Here is a 17,445-nt window from a genome sequence, read left to right on the forward strand (position 1 = left end):
GCAGCCTACAGAGAATGAAGGGTTAGGGAGGTGTAGATAAGAGGGAGAGAGGGGGGAAGAGGAGATTTGGAATGGCCAATGTGGAAAACGGGAGAGAAAGAACTAACTTGGGAACCACAGGATTTCCATCAGTGTTGAGGGCTTAGCTGATGTCGGAATATGTGAATTTGGAATGGAAACCTGGGGATGTTGTGTGATTTATTTCAGCAGTCCATATTTAATAGCAGAGAGTGGAGGTGGTTGGATTGACCCAGGGTTGGGAAGGATGTGACAGCAAGGAATTAAGAGCAGGGAAAGCTGCTATCTCATAAAGAATGTGGATTTAGATGAGAGGTTCTCAGCCCTAGCCACCTATCAGAATCACCTGCAGAGCTCTTTAACTCATGGTGATGTCTATCACCCATCCCAGGTCTACTGAATCAGAACTTCTGTGTTCTGATATCTTTATCTTTAACAAGTTCTGCCAGTGATTCTGATGCTCAGCCAGGATGGAGAACCACTGGTCTGAACCTAGGCGAATTTACTTCAATCTGGAGCACAAAGTTATTCCTGTTGCAATTTAGCGCAAGTGGCAACTTAGTCCTTTTGGCACCCTAGTCCCTGAGAGTGTGGGTAATTTTAAGATATCTTTGAGAAGAGGGTGCTGGAGTATTTTCCGGAAGTTCAGAAATGACTGGGGTTGGACCAAGGTGGGCAGGGTCATGAAGAACTTAGTGTAGTTTGAATCCTGTGATGTTCCGCAAAGGTTTTAGCTGCAGCCCAAGAGGTCTTGGAGCTCAATGTTAGCCTTTCCGGAACCCCAAGGTCACAGTATGTCACGAATCTCCACATTTCATGGGTGCCTTAGTAGTTGGCACTAGAATAAACTATGCTGTGGGGATGCAAAGCTTTGCCTATCCCATCCCACTCTGCTTTCAACTGGGATATATGGCACGTCCAATCCAGTGACTGAGCAGATTTTCAATGCCCACACTACGAGAGACTCAGGTGAATTTTCAAACCAGGAATTATTCTAATCTGTGCCTGAGAAGTATAATGAGTGAATATCCTGATTTTAGAGTGGATTCTAGTCATTACAGACAGTGAAGCTTGACCTTAGGAAGATGTATACTAAAATATTTACTTAGGAAAAAACAGTATGGATTCACTAATGCCCAGCTAAATAAGAGGATTACCATAGTGGTAGATGACCAAGGCCCTGAACAACATAACTTGGTTTTTACAAAGTGGTTAATAAGACGTTCCCGTATTGGAGGCAAGATAGAGAAATGTATGCCGGGTGATAGTTCAAAGAGAAAAATTAATACCCAGTTAAAAGTCTTGGGCTGAGAGTAACTTGAGTGGCATGCTTGCTTTCTTCTTGAGCCCTTCAACATTTTTATCAGGAATTTGGATGAAAATGTAGAGGGCTTGCTTATCACACTTGTGAAAGATTTAACATGAGACGGGGTAGCTTATTTGTCGTGTGAATGAATCACGAGTCAGAAAGACCTTGGAAGATTGAAACAGTCAAAACAAATTTGATTATCTTCTTTTTTTTTTTAAAGATTTTTTCCCTTGCTTGGAACAGCAACATATGTGCATTGTAAGTAAGTAAATAAATAAATAAATAAATAATCAGACTGTACCTAAAGGTCTAAAAAAGAAAGTCAGCAAATTTGTTCTCAGTGAAAACATGTTGGATTTTTCTGAAGGACTTATTTGTTTAATGCATACCCCTCTAACCTCATGCTTAATGGTCTAAAAGACTCACCAGTAGACCAAACCATATACGTTTAAGTTTTTTTTTTTTTTAAGATTTTATTTATTTATTTGACACAGAGAGAGAGAGACAGCGAGAGAGAGAATACAAGCAGGAGGAGTGGGAGAGGGAGAAGCAGGCTTCCTGCTGAGCAGGGAGTCCGATGCGGGGCTCGATCCCAGGACCATGGGATCATGACCTGAGCCGAAGGCAGACGCTTAATGACTGAACCACCCAAGCGCCCCACATTTAAGTTTTGATACATATTGCCAAATGACTCTTGGGAAAGACCATTTCCATTTCTCTCATTTAAATGCAACTGTCATTCCCCCGCAAAGTCACTAAGCTGCATGTTGTTTATAAATGATGCATTTTTTTAAAAATTGCTTTTCAAGATAAAGCGTAATTGAAATCAATCAAAAGGCGATCTGGTTTGAGAAAGTCTTGGGGGTTTGGAGTGACTATGAAGTGATGCCACTGGTGAACCAGGAGAGCCAGTGCTGGCTGATGATATCTGGACCCTGCTTCTGTTTCTTACTGACATTTATAAATTAGAAAATACCCAGCAGATTCTTGGCAACTAAAGGCTGTCCAGGAAAGTAAAAGGCCGGGAATCTATGCTCTATGAAGCTGTTTTCAGTTTGTTTTTTATGGTTACAATCAGTCCTGCATTGAATATCTTTTTATGGGTAAGAAGAGATTTGTCCATTGGGAAGTGGGTTGAAGTGGATGGCTTAATGTTCCTCTCAGCTCTAAGATACAAAATTCAGTTCAATCCAACCAACATTTTCTAGTCTCTGGAGATAAAAAGATTAGGGCATGGTCCCTGCTGAAGGAGTTCACTATTTAAAATGGAATGGGAAGAAATCAGAGAGGGAGACAAACCATGAGACTCTCGACTCCGAGAAACAAACTGAGGGTTGCCGAAACGAAGGTGGGTGGGGGGATGGGGTAACGGGGTGATGGACATTGAAGAGGGCACGTGATATGATGAGCACCGGATACTATACTCAACTAATGAATCATTGAACATTATATCAAAACTAATGATGTACTATACCTTGTTGAATTGAATTTAAAATTGAATTGAATTTAAAAAGAAAGAAAAAAATAAAGACTCTGTGAACTTTATATTATTTGTTTTTAGTGTCATTTTTAGGCATCTGTAAAGCTTGGCTGGTTTAGGCAATCAGTTACCTTTACTATGATGGGGCATCATCTGGGATAGCTCTAGTTTTTGGTATAATTTTCAGCCTTAAGTCTCAGTTGTAACTAATAATTTTTGGTAAGATGATTATGTGTCCAAGGCCCTTTGAGATTATTTCTTTTCCAGAACTGCTTTGTCCACTTAAAGTGGATTAAGTTAAAGAAGTATTTTCTGTTTCACCCTTTCTATTGAACTTGGCTCTCCTGAAAACTAATAAATGCCACTTATGGTCTGTTTCTCTGTGTGTTTTGTGCCTATATATATTGTGTTTTTAGGAAAAAGGCTCAGCTCAAGAAAAAAAGAGGCGTGCCTCAGATTAATGAACAAATGCTCTTTCATGGTACCAGCAGTGAATTTGTGGAAGCAATTTGCATTCATAACTTTGACTGGAGAATAAATGGTATACATGGTGCTGTCTTTGGGAAAGGTAATTATCAGCGTTCCAGGTCTCGTTTGAGTCCTAGGAGAGAATCTCCTCTCTAGAGATAATTGTTTTATAATTCAGGAGTATGGTAGTCATTAAGTTAAAAGTTGCTGTACTAGGTTCCTCACACACCCTCAGAATTTCTGAGCCACAGAAAAGCCACTTCCTGCAGGTACAGGGTAGAAGTAAGACTTTGACACCTCTACCAGATTAAATAGCTCCCCAAGTCCCAGTCTTTCAGATGGGACATCATGTCCAGATTAGCTGATTTTTACGTTACATTTAATTTCCATGTATAAATCCCTTCCATGGATAAGCCTCTATAATAAACTGTTTTATGTCAAATATACAGAGAACTATAAAATGAATTGATTACGTTGGGGACAGGTCTAGGTACTAGTATTTTTTGTTTTGATTTTTAGAAAATGGTAGGTAAGAATATTAATGAGCAATAAGGAATATGGGGGAATTCCTCATCTTTTTTCTAATGTTGTGAAAGTCCAAGCTCTCCATTTTATGCCCATTATTCAAGGAAATTATGGTGAGAGATGAGGAGAAAAGATAGGAATGGGTGTTTATTTTTCTGGTCTTTATTTCATACCTTATCTCCAGCAAGAGAGCTGGCTACTACTTAGGATCAAGACATGCTGCATTTTCATAAAGTAGATTAATTTTAAGATAATTACTGAAAAGGCCATCCCATTGATTTAACTGTACGGGGATGGGAAAAGTGTTGCCATAAATCCTGTCAGTATGGCGTAATCTGAGACTTTGCGATTCATTTCCCAAATTTTTCAGAGTAAATATTGCCTTCACGATGTCAGTCTCCTAGGCCTACCCTTTTGGAAGAGTTGATGCTTTATTGAGTTTTCAGATTTTGGTGATGAACCAGTGTGAAGTTGTTCTTCCAGAGTGCTCAGATATGAACAGCATGCACTGTTCGGAAGTCTTTTCGTGGTTATGGGATTCTATTATCTCCAGAAATATTCTTGACTTGTTACCCTGTAGCAGAGAAATGTGGTTTCTTGGGTTTTGAAGTAATCTCTGCAGACCAGTCGTTCTCACTGTGCTCAGCAGAGGGCCGGTCAGTGCTGGACAAGGGCTGCGGGCTGGGAAAGGCAGTGGAAGCAAATAGAAATGAGAGCGAGGCCCATGCAGCTAGAACTCCGCTCTCACCACACGTTTGGTCACAGAAACAGTTTGTCTATATCATACATACTGGATTTCTTTGTAAGCTTCCTTTCGGAAACGGAAGTCTGGTCACTTCATTTTGGCGGGAATAGGGAAGGGTGTTGGTGGTAGGGAATGGGTTGTATAAACAATTTATCCATGGCTTTCTGTTCTCTCTCAGAGATCTACAGACGAGGAAATACCACATCTGTTTTCCTCAGACGGTTCCATGTGCCCGTTCCCCTAACAATTAGAGTGTTTTGCTTGTGTTTCATATGTTCTTCAGAGTAATCCTGGCTTTTTTTTTTTTTCTTTTTGGTCCTTTTTGTTTAAGGAACCTATTTTGCTAGAGATGCTATTTACTCCAGTCGCTTCTGCAAAGACGACATAAAACATGGAAACACATTCCAAATTCATGGCGTCAGCTTGCAACAGCGGCATCTGTTTAGAACGTATAAATCTATGTTTCTCGCTCGAGTGCTAATTGGAGATTACATAAATGGAGACTCCAAATACATGCGACCTCCTTCCAAAGATGGGAGCTATGTGAATTTATATGACAGCTGTGTGGATGATACCTGGGACCCAAAGATCTTTGTGGTGTTTGATGCCAACCAGATCTATCCTGAGTACTTAATAGACTTTTATTGATTTCACTTCCAAATCTCAGTGGTCAAGGAGGTTCTGTGCTTTTTTTGCAGGAAGATTTGCTCTCTTGTCATCTAGCCACTAAATGTTCACTATCTGATACTTTTGAAACAGATATGAAAAAAAAGTGGCCTCCATATAAAAAGACATACTGACTTTAAGGTTGGTTTTCTGTTGTTTTGTTTTTGTCCGTTGCTCGTAGTCTTGTTTGTTAAAGATTGATACGATACCATTGCCATTTTAACACAGAGGTGAAAGGTAGCACTCAAAACTGAATCAGCTGAGTCTCAATTAACATGATCATTCAGAGTCTGTAAAGTTTACGTGTGTGTTATATTTATTCATATATATATGTCCAAAAAATAAAAAAACAGACATAACTGTGTCCCTTCAGAGGAATTGATCCTTTGTAAATTGAATCCTGACATTATTATCCACCAATCAATACGTTGCCTTGTTGGTCTTCCAAAGTGGGGATTTAAAACCTCGAAGCAGGCTGAGTACCGTGGGAGAAATCAGAAATAAAAATGTTATTTACAGAGCTGCCAGACCAGCCGAAGGAGAGAGTCAAGGTAGAGTGTCCTGTTTCTGATTGCCCAGGGGAGCAGGCTGCCGTCTCAGACCACTCATGTCATTCTCTTATCTCCTACATCAGAATTGACAACATGCTGCAGACTGTAGTTAGCCCGCAGTTCACCCACCAGGGCTCTTGAATTCTCGTACCATGACTCACTGCACACACTGTTTCTTGCCTCTTCAGAGTGAAACATTTATTTCTTTTCCAAAACATGTATTTTTCCCTTTGCTTTGGGGTCCCTACAATAATTACTTGTAAGATTTCTTATCTGCTCCCTATCACACACAGCTATTCAACAGCGATTCATAATACTCACATTTTTAAGTTGGATCTCCCCATTTTGAATCACTGCAGAAGGCATGGGGTGCTTGGAACAAATCTGGTTTAGTCTTTTGAGTAGTAAATCGACAATCTGCTAACACTTGAAAAGTTAGATCTAGTTCATAATCATGTGTAATGGAAGTTTGTTTACCCATTCCATCTCTTTTGCTTTATTCTGTTCTAAAGAAGAATAAGTAATGTTGGAACAGCTTCCTGCCCCTAGAGGTATTCTGGCAGAGGCTAGACAACAACTTGGCAGAAATGTCATACAAGAGTTCAGGTGTCAGATGGAGGAATTGGCCGTATGATGGGTGAGTGTTTCCCCACCTTTATTTTCCATGATTCTACCTGGAAAAAAAAAAAAGAACACCTGTGTCAAGCCTTGCCAGAAAACCTTTCCTAACTCAGTCTAATACTGAATTCTCTCTCCATTATTCTCATTCAGTTTTGACTGAGAAATTGTGAACATAATGTAACTTTTCAGGGAAAAGCCAGTAAATGTCCATGCCTGTGTTGTTCATTTCAATCATTTGCACTGGGAAAGCATCTAGAAATCATAAAAATGAAGAGTATGGACCAAGATTAGGCATGGTAATTCTTCAACTGCCATATATCCCCAGATTTTTATTGTAGCCCAGAATACATGTAACTGTACAGTTGAAAGTAAGTAGTACACAGGAAACTGTTATGTACAATACTTTGAAACCAAGCAGCAACAAAGATTTCCTGACTCAGATGTGCACACTAACATCCGTTTACATGAAATGCTGTGAATATTTAGGAAGAGCCCATTTTAGAAACATGCAGAGATTACCATGGAAATAATTGGAAGAAAAGTCACCAGGCTACCTTGTGAGAGGTAGCAAACTATTGCTCTAGTTTCATTCACAAAAGAACAATGTTAGAGACATTAGGAACTCAGATTTTGAAAATCTTTTTATTCTATTTGTTATTTACACACCAAAAAAATGTTACAGTAATCCCCACTTCAACATGGCTGTCCTTTTTTTTCAGTTTAACACAGTTGCCCTTCCCATCACTGGAATGGAGTAACTGTCGTAGCATTTGGGAGTTATTCTTGTAGATGTGCAGATCTTATCTCAAGGTGTGACTAAGAGCCCAGAGTTGAGGTTTGCAAGACAGTCAGTATGAACTCTGAACTTAACTAGTTGGCTCAGATGTAGTAAATAGAGTGCATTGCAATAGACATTTTAAGAAAGAATTCTGTTGTTCTTGTCTGACAATGTACTGCCAATTCCCCTTTTATAAGGAAGAACTAATTTTGATAAATTTTTCAGTGTGATAGTGTAGCATTAATTGATATTAAAATTCTGTTCGTTTTGGTCAATAGATTGGGTTGAGAAATCCTAATTAATATATAATAGACTAGACGCAACCATCTGTCCCCTTTTCCTCTTGTCCTCACATAGTATGCGTGGGGAGAGTAAAGAGAACCTATTCCAGATTAAGGAATAAATGATTTTTAAAATTCTACATTGAACAAATTCTAGCTGATAGTGACTTTTGTTTTTCACTTTGATGTCAGCCTCAGGGTAAAAAAAATGTGTTTATAAGAAACAGTTTCATAAATCTTGCAGCTATGAACAGGAAGGTTTTTATATTAGTGCAACTTTCATTTCTAGACTGTTATGGTGATGATAAAGCATTTGGAGCCATTTTTGATATGTGACTATATTGTTTTTACATGTGGTGATTAAAGCTTTCCGTAGCAGGGCTTGGTTGTCTGTGTATGCCATATATTTGTTTCTGTGATTTCTGCGTCTCATCTCCACCTTGCATTACTTAAGCCTGCATTTGCAGCTCAAACTTAATGGGCCCTCAAGAAGTCTGTTGCCTCTAACTCTTATATAACCTACTTACAGATGGGGGGAAGTCTCTTGTTCTTGGTTTAAGTCATCGTGAGCAACAGCTAATCAAATGATCCATGGGAAAATCATTTACTCTGCTATTGAAACTTCCAAAACAGTTCAAGGCCAAGCGCCTACAGACAGTGTCCTTTACTCTCAGTGTGCTCCCCCAGCTCAGAGGAGCAATTCTGGGGGTGTATCTACATGCACCTGAGGAGCATGCTTCCCACAGTTCATCCAGCCTCCAGCCACTCCTAGTATGTCCACAGTAAGTTTTTGAAGCAAATTAGAAATTTCATTTGATCTTTAAGCTTTTGTTGCCAAAAACGGGAGCTATCCGAAGATGTCTTAATTTTACAGGTGAGAGACATGAGAGACAAGATGGCAGAAGAGTAGGAGACTCGTTTCATCTGGTCCCTTGAATTTTAGCTAGATATCTATCAAATCATTCTGAACACCTATGAATTCAACCTGAGATGTAAGAAAAAGAACTGATGGAATTCTACAACTAGAAAAGCGACCACTTTTTGCAAGGTAGGAGGTGCAGAGAAGTGAATCTGAGGGGATATATCGGAAGATAAATGGAGGGGGGTGGGGGAAGCCTCCGTAAGCCAGCTACCAGAAAGTGATATAGCCCCGGAGCGTGAAACCAGAACCTTTAGAAATCTGCTCCAGTGAAAGACATCCCTGCCTGAAAGGTGCTCAGGTGGTAAAGTGGGGCAGAATCCTAGGTGGGACAGTATGGCCTCAGGATCCCTGGGGTCACAGAAAGAACGGGGGTGCCTGAGCCAGCAGAGTTCCCAAGGATTGGGAGCGGGGAAACCAGCTATGGTCAATGAGCCCAGGAGGGGGCTCTCAATTGGTTTGCCATAAACCCCAACCATGGCATGATCAGGCAGCCACTGTCCCTGAGGGGAACCTGCAAAGGGCAGAACTGTGGCAACCCTCCTCCTTCCCCCAGGAGGATTGGCGTGGGTGTGAACCGCAGGAGTCTGCAGAATTTGGTGCACACAAGTGAAGACTGCTTTTACCTGAGGGTTTACTGAAGAGAGGGGGCTGCGATCTTTCAGCTCCAGGGCTGGAGAGCAGGGCACCACCATTTTTATTTTCATCCTCTAAAGGGGCGTGGAAAGCCTTTAGGGAACAAAAGCCACATAGAGCAACCCAAAACAGCTTACACGGAACCCGGCCCCTTGGCAAGGGGCAGTGCAACTCCACCCAGGTGAAGATACCTGAGAATCAGCACAGCAGGCCCCTCCCCCAGAAGACCAGCTGGAACATCAGGTGAATACCAAGTTTATGGAGCACACAGAACTGCAAAACTCCAGCCCTAGGGGAAAATAGTATATAGAATTTGAGATTCTTTTTCTAATGATTCTTTTATTTTTCAGTTTCAGTTTCCTTTTCTTTTTTTCCTTTTCAACTGGTTTCTTATTTTATCAGCTCTTTGTTTTTAAGTCCTTTTTAAACTTTCATTTTTACATTTACATTTTATAGATATATTCTTCATTTTTGGCTTCCTTTCACTGGATTGCATTTTATTTTTGTATATGTATAAGTTTTGCTTTCTTTAAAATTTGGGATTTAGTGTCTTCTAACAAAGAGACCAAAATACACCCGAGACCAAGTGGATCACCCTATTTTGTCCACCTGGAAGATTATATTCTCTCCTTTCCCCCTTTTTTTTCTTTTTCTTTTCTCTTTTGGTTTCTGACCTCTTCAGATTTTTCTAGTGTGTATTTCATTTGGGTCGTGGTTGATATTTTTTATTGTGTTCTCTCATTCATTGTTCTCTGGGAAAAATGACTAGAAGGAGGAATTCACAACAAAAGAAAGAACCAGAGGTAATACTCTCTGACACAAATCTAATCGATATGGATATAAGTAAAATATCAGAGCTGGAATTCAGAATAACAATTATAAAGTTACTAGCTGGGCTTTAAAAAAGCATAAAAGACATTAGAAAACCTCTTAGTGCAGAAATAAAGTCTAATCAGGCCGAAATTAAAAATGCTTTCACTGAGATGCAGTCTTAAATGGATGCTCTAACAGCTAGGGTAAATGAGGCAGAAGAGAGTTTCAGTGACATAGAAGACAAGATGATGGAAAGGAAGGAAGTTGAGGAAAAGAGAGAAAAACAACTAATGGACTGTGAGGGGAGGCTTTGAGAAATCAGTGATTCCATGAAGTGAAACAATATTAGAATTATTGGGGTCCCAGAGGAAGAAGAAAGAGAGAGAGGGACAGAAGGTATATTTGAGCAAATCATAGCTGAGAACTTCCCTCATCTGGGGAAGGAAACAAGCATTCAAGTCCAAGAGGTAGAGAGAACCCCCTCAAAATCAATAAAAATAGATCAACACCCTGACGTATAATAGTGAAGCTTGCAAATTTCAGAGATAAAGAGAAAATTCTGAAAGCATTTCAAGATAAGAGATCCTTAACCTGCAATGGTAGAAACATTAGACTGGCAGAAGACCTATCCACAGAGACCTGGCAGGCCAGAAAGGGCTGTGTGATATATTCAGGGTACTAAATGAGAAAAACATGCAGCCAAGAATACTTTATCCAGCAAGGCTGTCATTCAGAATGGAAGGAGAGATAAAGAGCTTTCAGGACAAACAGAAACTAAAAGAATTTGTGATCCGTAACCAGCCCTGCAAGAAATATTAAAGGGTATCTTGTAAGTGAAAAGAGAGCCCAAAAGTAACATAGACCAGAAAGAAACAGAGACAATCTACAGAAACAGGGACTTTACAGGTAATACAATGGCACTAAATTCATATCTTTCAATAGTTACTTTGAATGTAAATGAGCTAAATGCTCCAATAAAAAAGACACAGGGTATCAGATTGATAAAAAAGCAAGACCTGTCCATATGCTGTCTACAAGAGACTCATTTTAGACCTGAAGACACGTCCAGATTGAAAGTGAGGAGGTGAAGAACCATTTATCATGATAATGGACATCAAAAGAAATCTGGGGTAGCAATCATATTAGACAAATTAGATTTTAAGCCAAAGACTGTAATAAAGAATGAAGAGGGACACTATATCATACTTAAAGGGTCTATCCAACAAGAAGCTCTAACAGTTTTAAATATTTATGCTCCTAGTTTGGGAGCAGCCAATTATGTAAACCAGTTAATAACAAAATTAAAGAAATACATTGATAATACAATAATAGTAGGGGACTTCAACACCCCACTCATAGCAATGGACAGATCTAAGCAGAAGATCAACAAGGAAACAAGGGCTTTGAAAGACACACTGGACAAGATGGACTTCACAGACATATTCAGAACATTCCATCCCAAAGCAACAGAATACACATTCTTCTCTAGTGCCCATGGAACATTCTCCAGAATAGATCACATCCTAGGTCACAAATCAGGTCTCAATCGGTACCAAAAGATTGGGATTATTCCCTGCATATTCTCAGACCACAATGCTTTGAAATTGAGCTCAATCACAAGAGGAAATTTGCAAGGAACTCAAACACTTGGAGATTAAAGAGCATCCTACTAATGAATGAATGGGTCAACCAGGAAATTAAAGAAGAATTTAAAAGATTCATGGAAACAAAGTGAACACACCTGTTCAAAACCTTTGGGATACAGAAAAGGTGGTACTAAGAGGGAAGTACATAGCAATACAAGCCTTTCTCAAAAAATTAGAAAAATCTCAAATACACAAGCTAACCTTACATCTAAAGGAGCTGGAGAAAGAACAGCAAAATAAGCCTAAACCAAGCAGGAGAAGAGAAATAATAAAGATTAGAGCAGAAATCAATGAAATAGAAACCAAAAGAACAGTAGAACAGATCAACGAAACTAGACCCTGGTCCTTTGAAAGAATAAGATCAATAAACCCATAGCTAGACTTATCAAAAAGAAAAGAGAAAGGACCCAAACTAATAAAATCATGAATGAAAGAGGAGAGATCACAACCAACACCAAGGAAATACAATTTTAAGAACATATTTTGAGCAACTATATGCCAACAAATTAGACAATCTGGAAGAAATGGATGCATTCCTGGAAACCTATAAACTGCCAAAACTGAAACAGGAAGAAATAGAAAACTGGAACAGACCCATAACCAGCAAAGAAATTGACAGTAATCAAAATCTCCCAATAAGAGTCCAGGGCTAGATGACTTCCCAGGGGAATTCTTCCAAACATTTAAGAAGAACTAATACCTATTCTTCTGAAGCTGTTTCAAAAATAGAAATGGAAGGAAAACTTCTAAAGTCGTTCTATGAGGCCAGCATTACCTTGATCCCCAAACTAGACAAGGACCCCATCAGAAAGGAGAATTACAGACCAATATTCCTGATGAACATGGATGCCAAAATTCTCACCAAGATACTAACCAATAGGATCCAACAGTACATTAAAAGGGTTATTCACCACGACCAAGTGGGATTTATTCCTGGCCTGCAAGGGTGGTTCAACATTCACAAGTCAATCAGTGTGATACATTCCATTAATAAAAGAAAGGACAAGAACCATATGAACCTCTCAGTTGATGAAGAAAAAGCATTTGACAAAATACAGCATCCCTTCTTGATTAAAACTCTCCACAGTGTAGGAATAGAGGGAACATACCTCAATATCATAAAAGCCATATATGAAAAGCCCACAGTGAATATCATTCTCAATGGGGAAAAACTGAGAGCTTTTTCCCTAAGGTCAGGAACACGACAGGGATGCCCACTCTCACCACTGTTGTTCAACATAGTACTAGAAGTCCTAGCCTCAGCAATCAGACAACAAAAAGAAATAAAAGGCATTCAAATTGGCAAAGAAGAAGTCAAACTCCCACTCTTCGCAGATGACATACTTTATGTGGAAAACCCAAAGGACTCCACCCCAAATTACTAGAACTCATACAGCAATTCAGCAACGTGGTAGGATATAAAATCAATGCACAGAAATAAGTTGCATTTCTATACACTAACAATGAGACAGAAGAAAGAGAAATTAAGGAATCGATTCCATTTACAATTGCACCAAAAACCATAAGACACCTAGCACTAAACCTTACCAAAGAGGTAAAAGATCTGTACTCTAAAAACTACAGAATACTTATGAAAGAAATTGAGGAAGACACACAGAAAAGGAAAAACATCCCATGCTCATGGATTGGAAGAATAAATGTTAAAATGTCTGAGCTACCCAGAGCAATCTACACATTCAATGCAATCCCCACCAAAATACCATCAACATTTTTCACAGCTGGAACAAATAATCCTAAAATTTGTATGGAACCAGAAAAGACCCGAATAGCCAGAGGAATGTTGAAAAAGAAAACCAAAGCTGGTGGCATCACAATACCAGACTTCAAGCTATATTACAAAGCTATAATTATCAAGACAGCATGGTATTGGCACAAAAACAGACACAGAGCAATGGAACAGAATAGAGAAGCCAGAAATGGACTCTCAACTCTATGGTCAACCAATCTTCAACAAAGCAGGAAAGAATATCCAATGGATAAAGGATGGTTTCTTCAATTAATGGTGCTGGGAAAATTGGACAGCCACATGTAAAAGAATGAAACTGGACCATTTTCTTACACTATGCACAAAGATAAACTCAAAGTGGATGAAAGACCTAACTGAGACAGGAATCCATCAAAATCATAGAGAACACAGGCAGCAACCTCTTCGACCTTGGCTGCAACAACTTCTTGCTAGACATGTCTCCAAAGGCAAGGGAAACAAAAGCAAAAATGAACTATTGGGACTTCATCCAGATAAAAAGCTTCTGCACAGCAAAGGAAACAGTCAACAAAACTAATGGGAGAAGATATTTGCAAATGACATATAAGATAAAGGGCTAGTATCCAAGATCTATAAAGATCTTATCAAACTCAACACCCGAAAACCAAATAATCCAGTCAAGAAATGGGCAGAAGACATGAACAGACATTTCTCCAAAGAAGACATACAAATGGCTAACAGACACATGAAAAAATGCTCCAACATCACTTAGTATCAGGGAAATCCAAATCAAAACCACAATGAGATACCACCTCACACCAGTCTGAATGACTAAAATTAACAAGACAGAAAACAACAAATGTTGGTGAGGATGAGGAGAAAGGGGAACCCTCTTACACTGTTGGTGGGAATGCAAGCTTGTATAGCCACTCTGTAAAACAGTATGGAGGTTCCTCAAGAAGTTAAAAATAGAGCTACCCTACGATCCAGCAATTGCACTACTGGGTATTTACCCCAAAGATACAAATGTAGTGATCCAAAGGGGCACCTGCACCCCAATGTTTAGCAGCAATGTCCACAATAGCCAAACGTGGAAAGAGCCCAGATGTCCATCGACAGATGAATAGATCAAGAAGATGTGGTATATATATATACAATGGAATACTCAGCCTCAGAAAGGATGTATACTTACTATTTATATCCATGTGGATGGAACTGGAGGATATTATGCTAAGCAAAATAAGTCAATCAGAGAAAGAATTATCGCATGGTTTCACGCATATGTGGACTATAAGAAACAGCGCAGAGGAACATAGGGGAAGGGAGGGAAAACTGAATGGGAAATCATCAGAGAGGGAGAAAAACCATGAGAGACTCTTAATCATAGGAAACAAACAGGGTTGCTGGAGGGGAAGGGGGTTATAGGGTAACTGGGTGATGGGTATTAAGGAGGGCCCATATGATGAGCACTAGGTGTTATACGCAACTGATGAATTACTGAACTCTACATCTGAAACTAATGATGTACTATATATTGGCTGATTGAATCTAAAAAAAAAAAAAAAAGGCTTACCTGTGGAAACAAATCAAGTTTTCTGTTCACTAAAATCGTGTCCTAGTCTGGGGCGCCTGGGTGGCTCAGTCGTTAAGCATCTGCCTTCGGCTCGGGTCGTGATCCCGGGGTCCTGGGATCGAGCCCTGCATCAGGCTCCCTGATCGGCGGGAAGCCTGCTTCTCCCTCTCCCACTCCCCCTGCTTGTGTTCCCTCTCTCACTGTGTCTCTCTCTGTCAAATAAATAAAATCTTAAAAAAAAAAAAAATCGTGTCCCAGTCTGTATAAATGTTGGCCTATTGGTAAGGCTCAGTGTGATGAAATGCAACTCTGATGGTATGAAAATGTGACGTCTTTACAAGTTCTGTTCCTAGGCCATCCCAGATTTGAGGCCGCTTGTCAGGTCACCAAGGAATAGCAGTGGGAGCAGTCCGACAGCGGCCCTAGTTGTCCTGTAGCCCCACATTGTCCATTCTCCTTGGGGAAGGATGTTCTGTTTGTTTTTAAATGTTTAAAATGAAGAGTCTATTTCTAGATGAAATTACGCATTCTGTACTTGTAAAAAAAGGAAAAATAAAAGGTAATGGAAAATAACAAGGAAAGGAAAGACAAACAAAGCCTTATCAAAAATTAGTTTTTATTAGAAACTGTAGCACAAGGAGTTGATTTATTTTTACCCCATTTGCACTATATGCAGGAGGAGGTTTGGTGAACACAAGTTGCCCTGCCTCATTTCCTATTAATTAATTTTTCATGTCACTTGGGGCAACACTGATAGAAGAGATGAACATTTCAAAGAAATATGAAATACACAATTATTGGGGGCTGCCTAGTTTTTGTGAGTAATACATACAGGAGACGTGAGGCCTACATATCCAGGAAGGATGTTCTAAATTCATCCATGAAAGCTTCACTTTTTTGCAGAGGTGGTTCACTTCTCATGTTCCAGAGACTGCAGGCTGGAAGGTGGTGGAGAGTTTCTGCTGTCTCTTTCCCCTGCCCCCTCTTGTACTGAGCTGCACCTGACCCATCACAGGTAAAAAGATGTCTTGGTTATTCTTAACACTGAGACAGTAAATTCCTTGCTATTACTGAGTTAAGTCGCCGGCTGCAAGATTATGTAATCCATTTTCTCAGCTCTAATTGCTTGGCTTTCATTCTTCAGCACTGCAGGCTGAGAACTTGGCTTTCATTTGAACTTTCTCACTGTGTGGCAATGTTGCTAAGAATTTAACATTGGTTTTATTCATTTTTAAATGGCTTCTCATGAGTTTAGAACACGGGGTAATGCCAAAGACACTTGTTTTTCTGCAGCTTTTTAGCCTTGCTGTACCCTCTACCAAGAGGTTATGCAGTAAGCTGATTCTGACTCCAGCTTATGCTAACCTCACTAGGGTAAACCAGCTTAGGAGAATCACAATCCAGGATTTAATCCAAATCATTTTTGCAATATTAATTATAAATTCAGATTGTACTTCTTGGGTTTTCTTGGTCCTTCAAAAAAAAAATCCCTTTTCTTGAAGGGCTCATTATGCTTTAATGTCTCCTGGCTAACGCATGGAAGCTGCAGGCATTATAAGCTCACATTTGATTAACATTCTTAGAGAATTCAGTGTTCAAGCCCAGTTCCTCCTCTTTATTCCTTTAAGAAGGAGATCAAGCACCATCTTGGGAGTTGCTGATCTGAGTTTCATTTCTAGCTTTGATGTTTGACTCAGTGTGACCTTGGATAAATCAGCAGAGGGGAAGGTTCACTTTTCAGAAGGTGAGGTTTATGAAAGACTCTTGTTAAAAGTAAAAGACCTGACAGAGTATGGTTAGATTCCTCTAGGTAGCATCTGACCTGACTGAGGATGGTTTTTGAGTTGGGGTCAAGAAAGTACAGTAGAAGGGATCGTGATGCATTATGAAGCAAGAGTTTGGAATAGGAAAGGAAGGGAATTGCCCTGCTTCTCCCTGAACCTCTCCTGCCATTCCATCCCCCTTTCCTTTCAAGTTCCGCACTCAGAGGTCCTGCGGTGTGCCAGGCAGTGAACAAGTCAAGCATGGCCTCTGCTCTCATGGAACTCAAAGTCTAGCAGGGAGGAAGGGAAGACTGTAACAAGAGCGATATGCTTTCCCAAAAGGGGAGTTCAGACCTGTGACAACGGGACCTAACCTATCCTAGAGAATTACAGAAGCCTCCCCAAGAAGTGACATTTCAATGTGGAGACCTGAAAGATGAGTGGGTGTTTATTAGGTGAAGGATTGATTTTAGTCCCCCAGCCACACCCAACGGTGTCACATCAGGCTTTCGGGAGATGAGAGAAACAAGGTGTGGGAAGGAGGCAGATTGTAACATTTTTATCATATCATTAAAATTAAGGTGACAGAATCCAAGCCTCTTTAAGAACTAGAATGTGTTGCCCCCAACCCCGCACCTGGCCCTGGGAGTCAACCTTAAGGGAACTAGAACCAACACTAAGGGGTACATGGAGAGAAGAGCAGAGATTGTGTAGGTCTTTGTACAACTTACTAGGAGAATCAAGATGCTTGTTAGGTAGACTTGTGTATTCTTGCCCCCGTGCCTTTGCTCATGCCTTGCTGCTTCCCCCAGAACACATACTTGCCTACCTCTCTTCTTCTTCCAAAGTCCTATCTATCTGAAGCATGGTCCCTGGAGTCAGATGACCAAGTTGAACCCTGGCTCTACCACTCACCAGCTAGCTGAC

General features: G+C 40.0%; 1 protein-coding gene across 4 annotated transcripts in view; it reads left to right on the forward strand.

Moving 5' to 3' along the window:
• Positions 1–7,823, forward strand: part of PARP11 (poly(ADP-ribose) polymerase family member 11) — a 41,963-nt gene extending 34,140 nt beyond the window's left edge. For all 4 annotated transcript variants that reach the window (XM_035028445.1, XM_035028446.1, XM_035028444.1 and 1 more), the window contains 2 exons: positions 3,224–3,375; positions 4,877–7,823. In XM_035028445.1, the coding sequence (XP_034884336.1) occupies positions 3,224–3,375; positions 4,877–5,193 (469 nt within the window). In that variant the 3' untranslated portion in view covers positions 5,194–7,823. The remainder of the gene's footprint in view (positions 1–3,223; positions 3,376–4,876) is intronic.
• The last annotated feature ends 9,622 nt before the right edge of the window (positions 7,824–17,445 follow it).

This window comes from Mirounga leonina, unplaced genomic scaffold, assembly GCF_011800145.1.
Source record: "Mirounga leonina isolate KUSES-001 unplaced genomic scaffold, KU_Mleo_1.0 Mir_201, whole genome shotgun sequence".
NCBI classification, from domain to species: Eukaryota; Metazoa; Chordata; class Mammalia; order Carnivora; family Phocidae; genus Mirounga; species Mirounga leonina.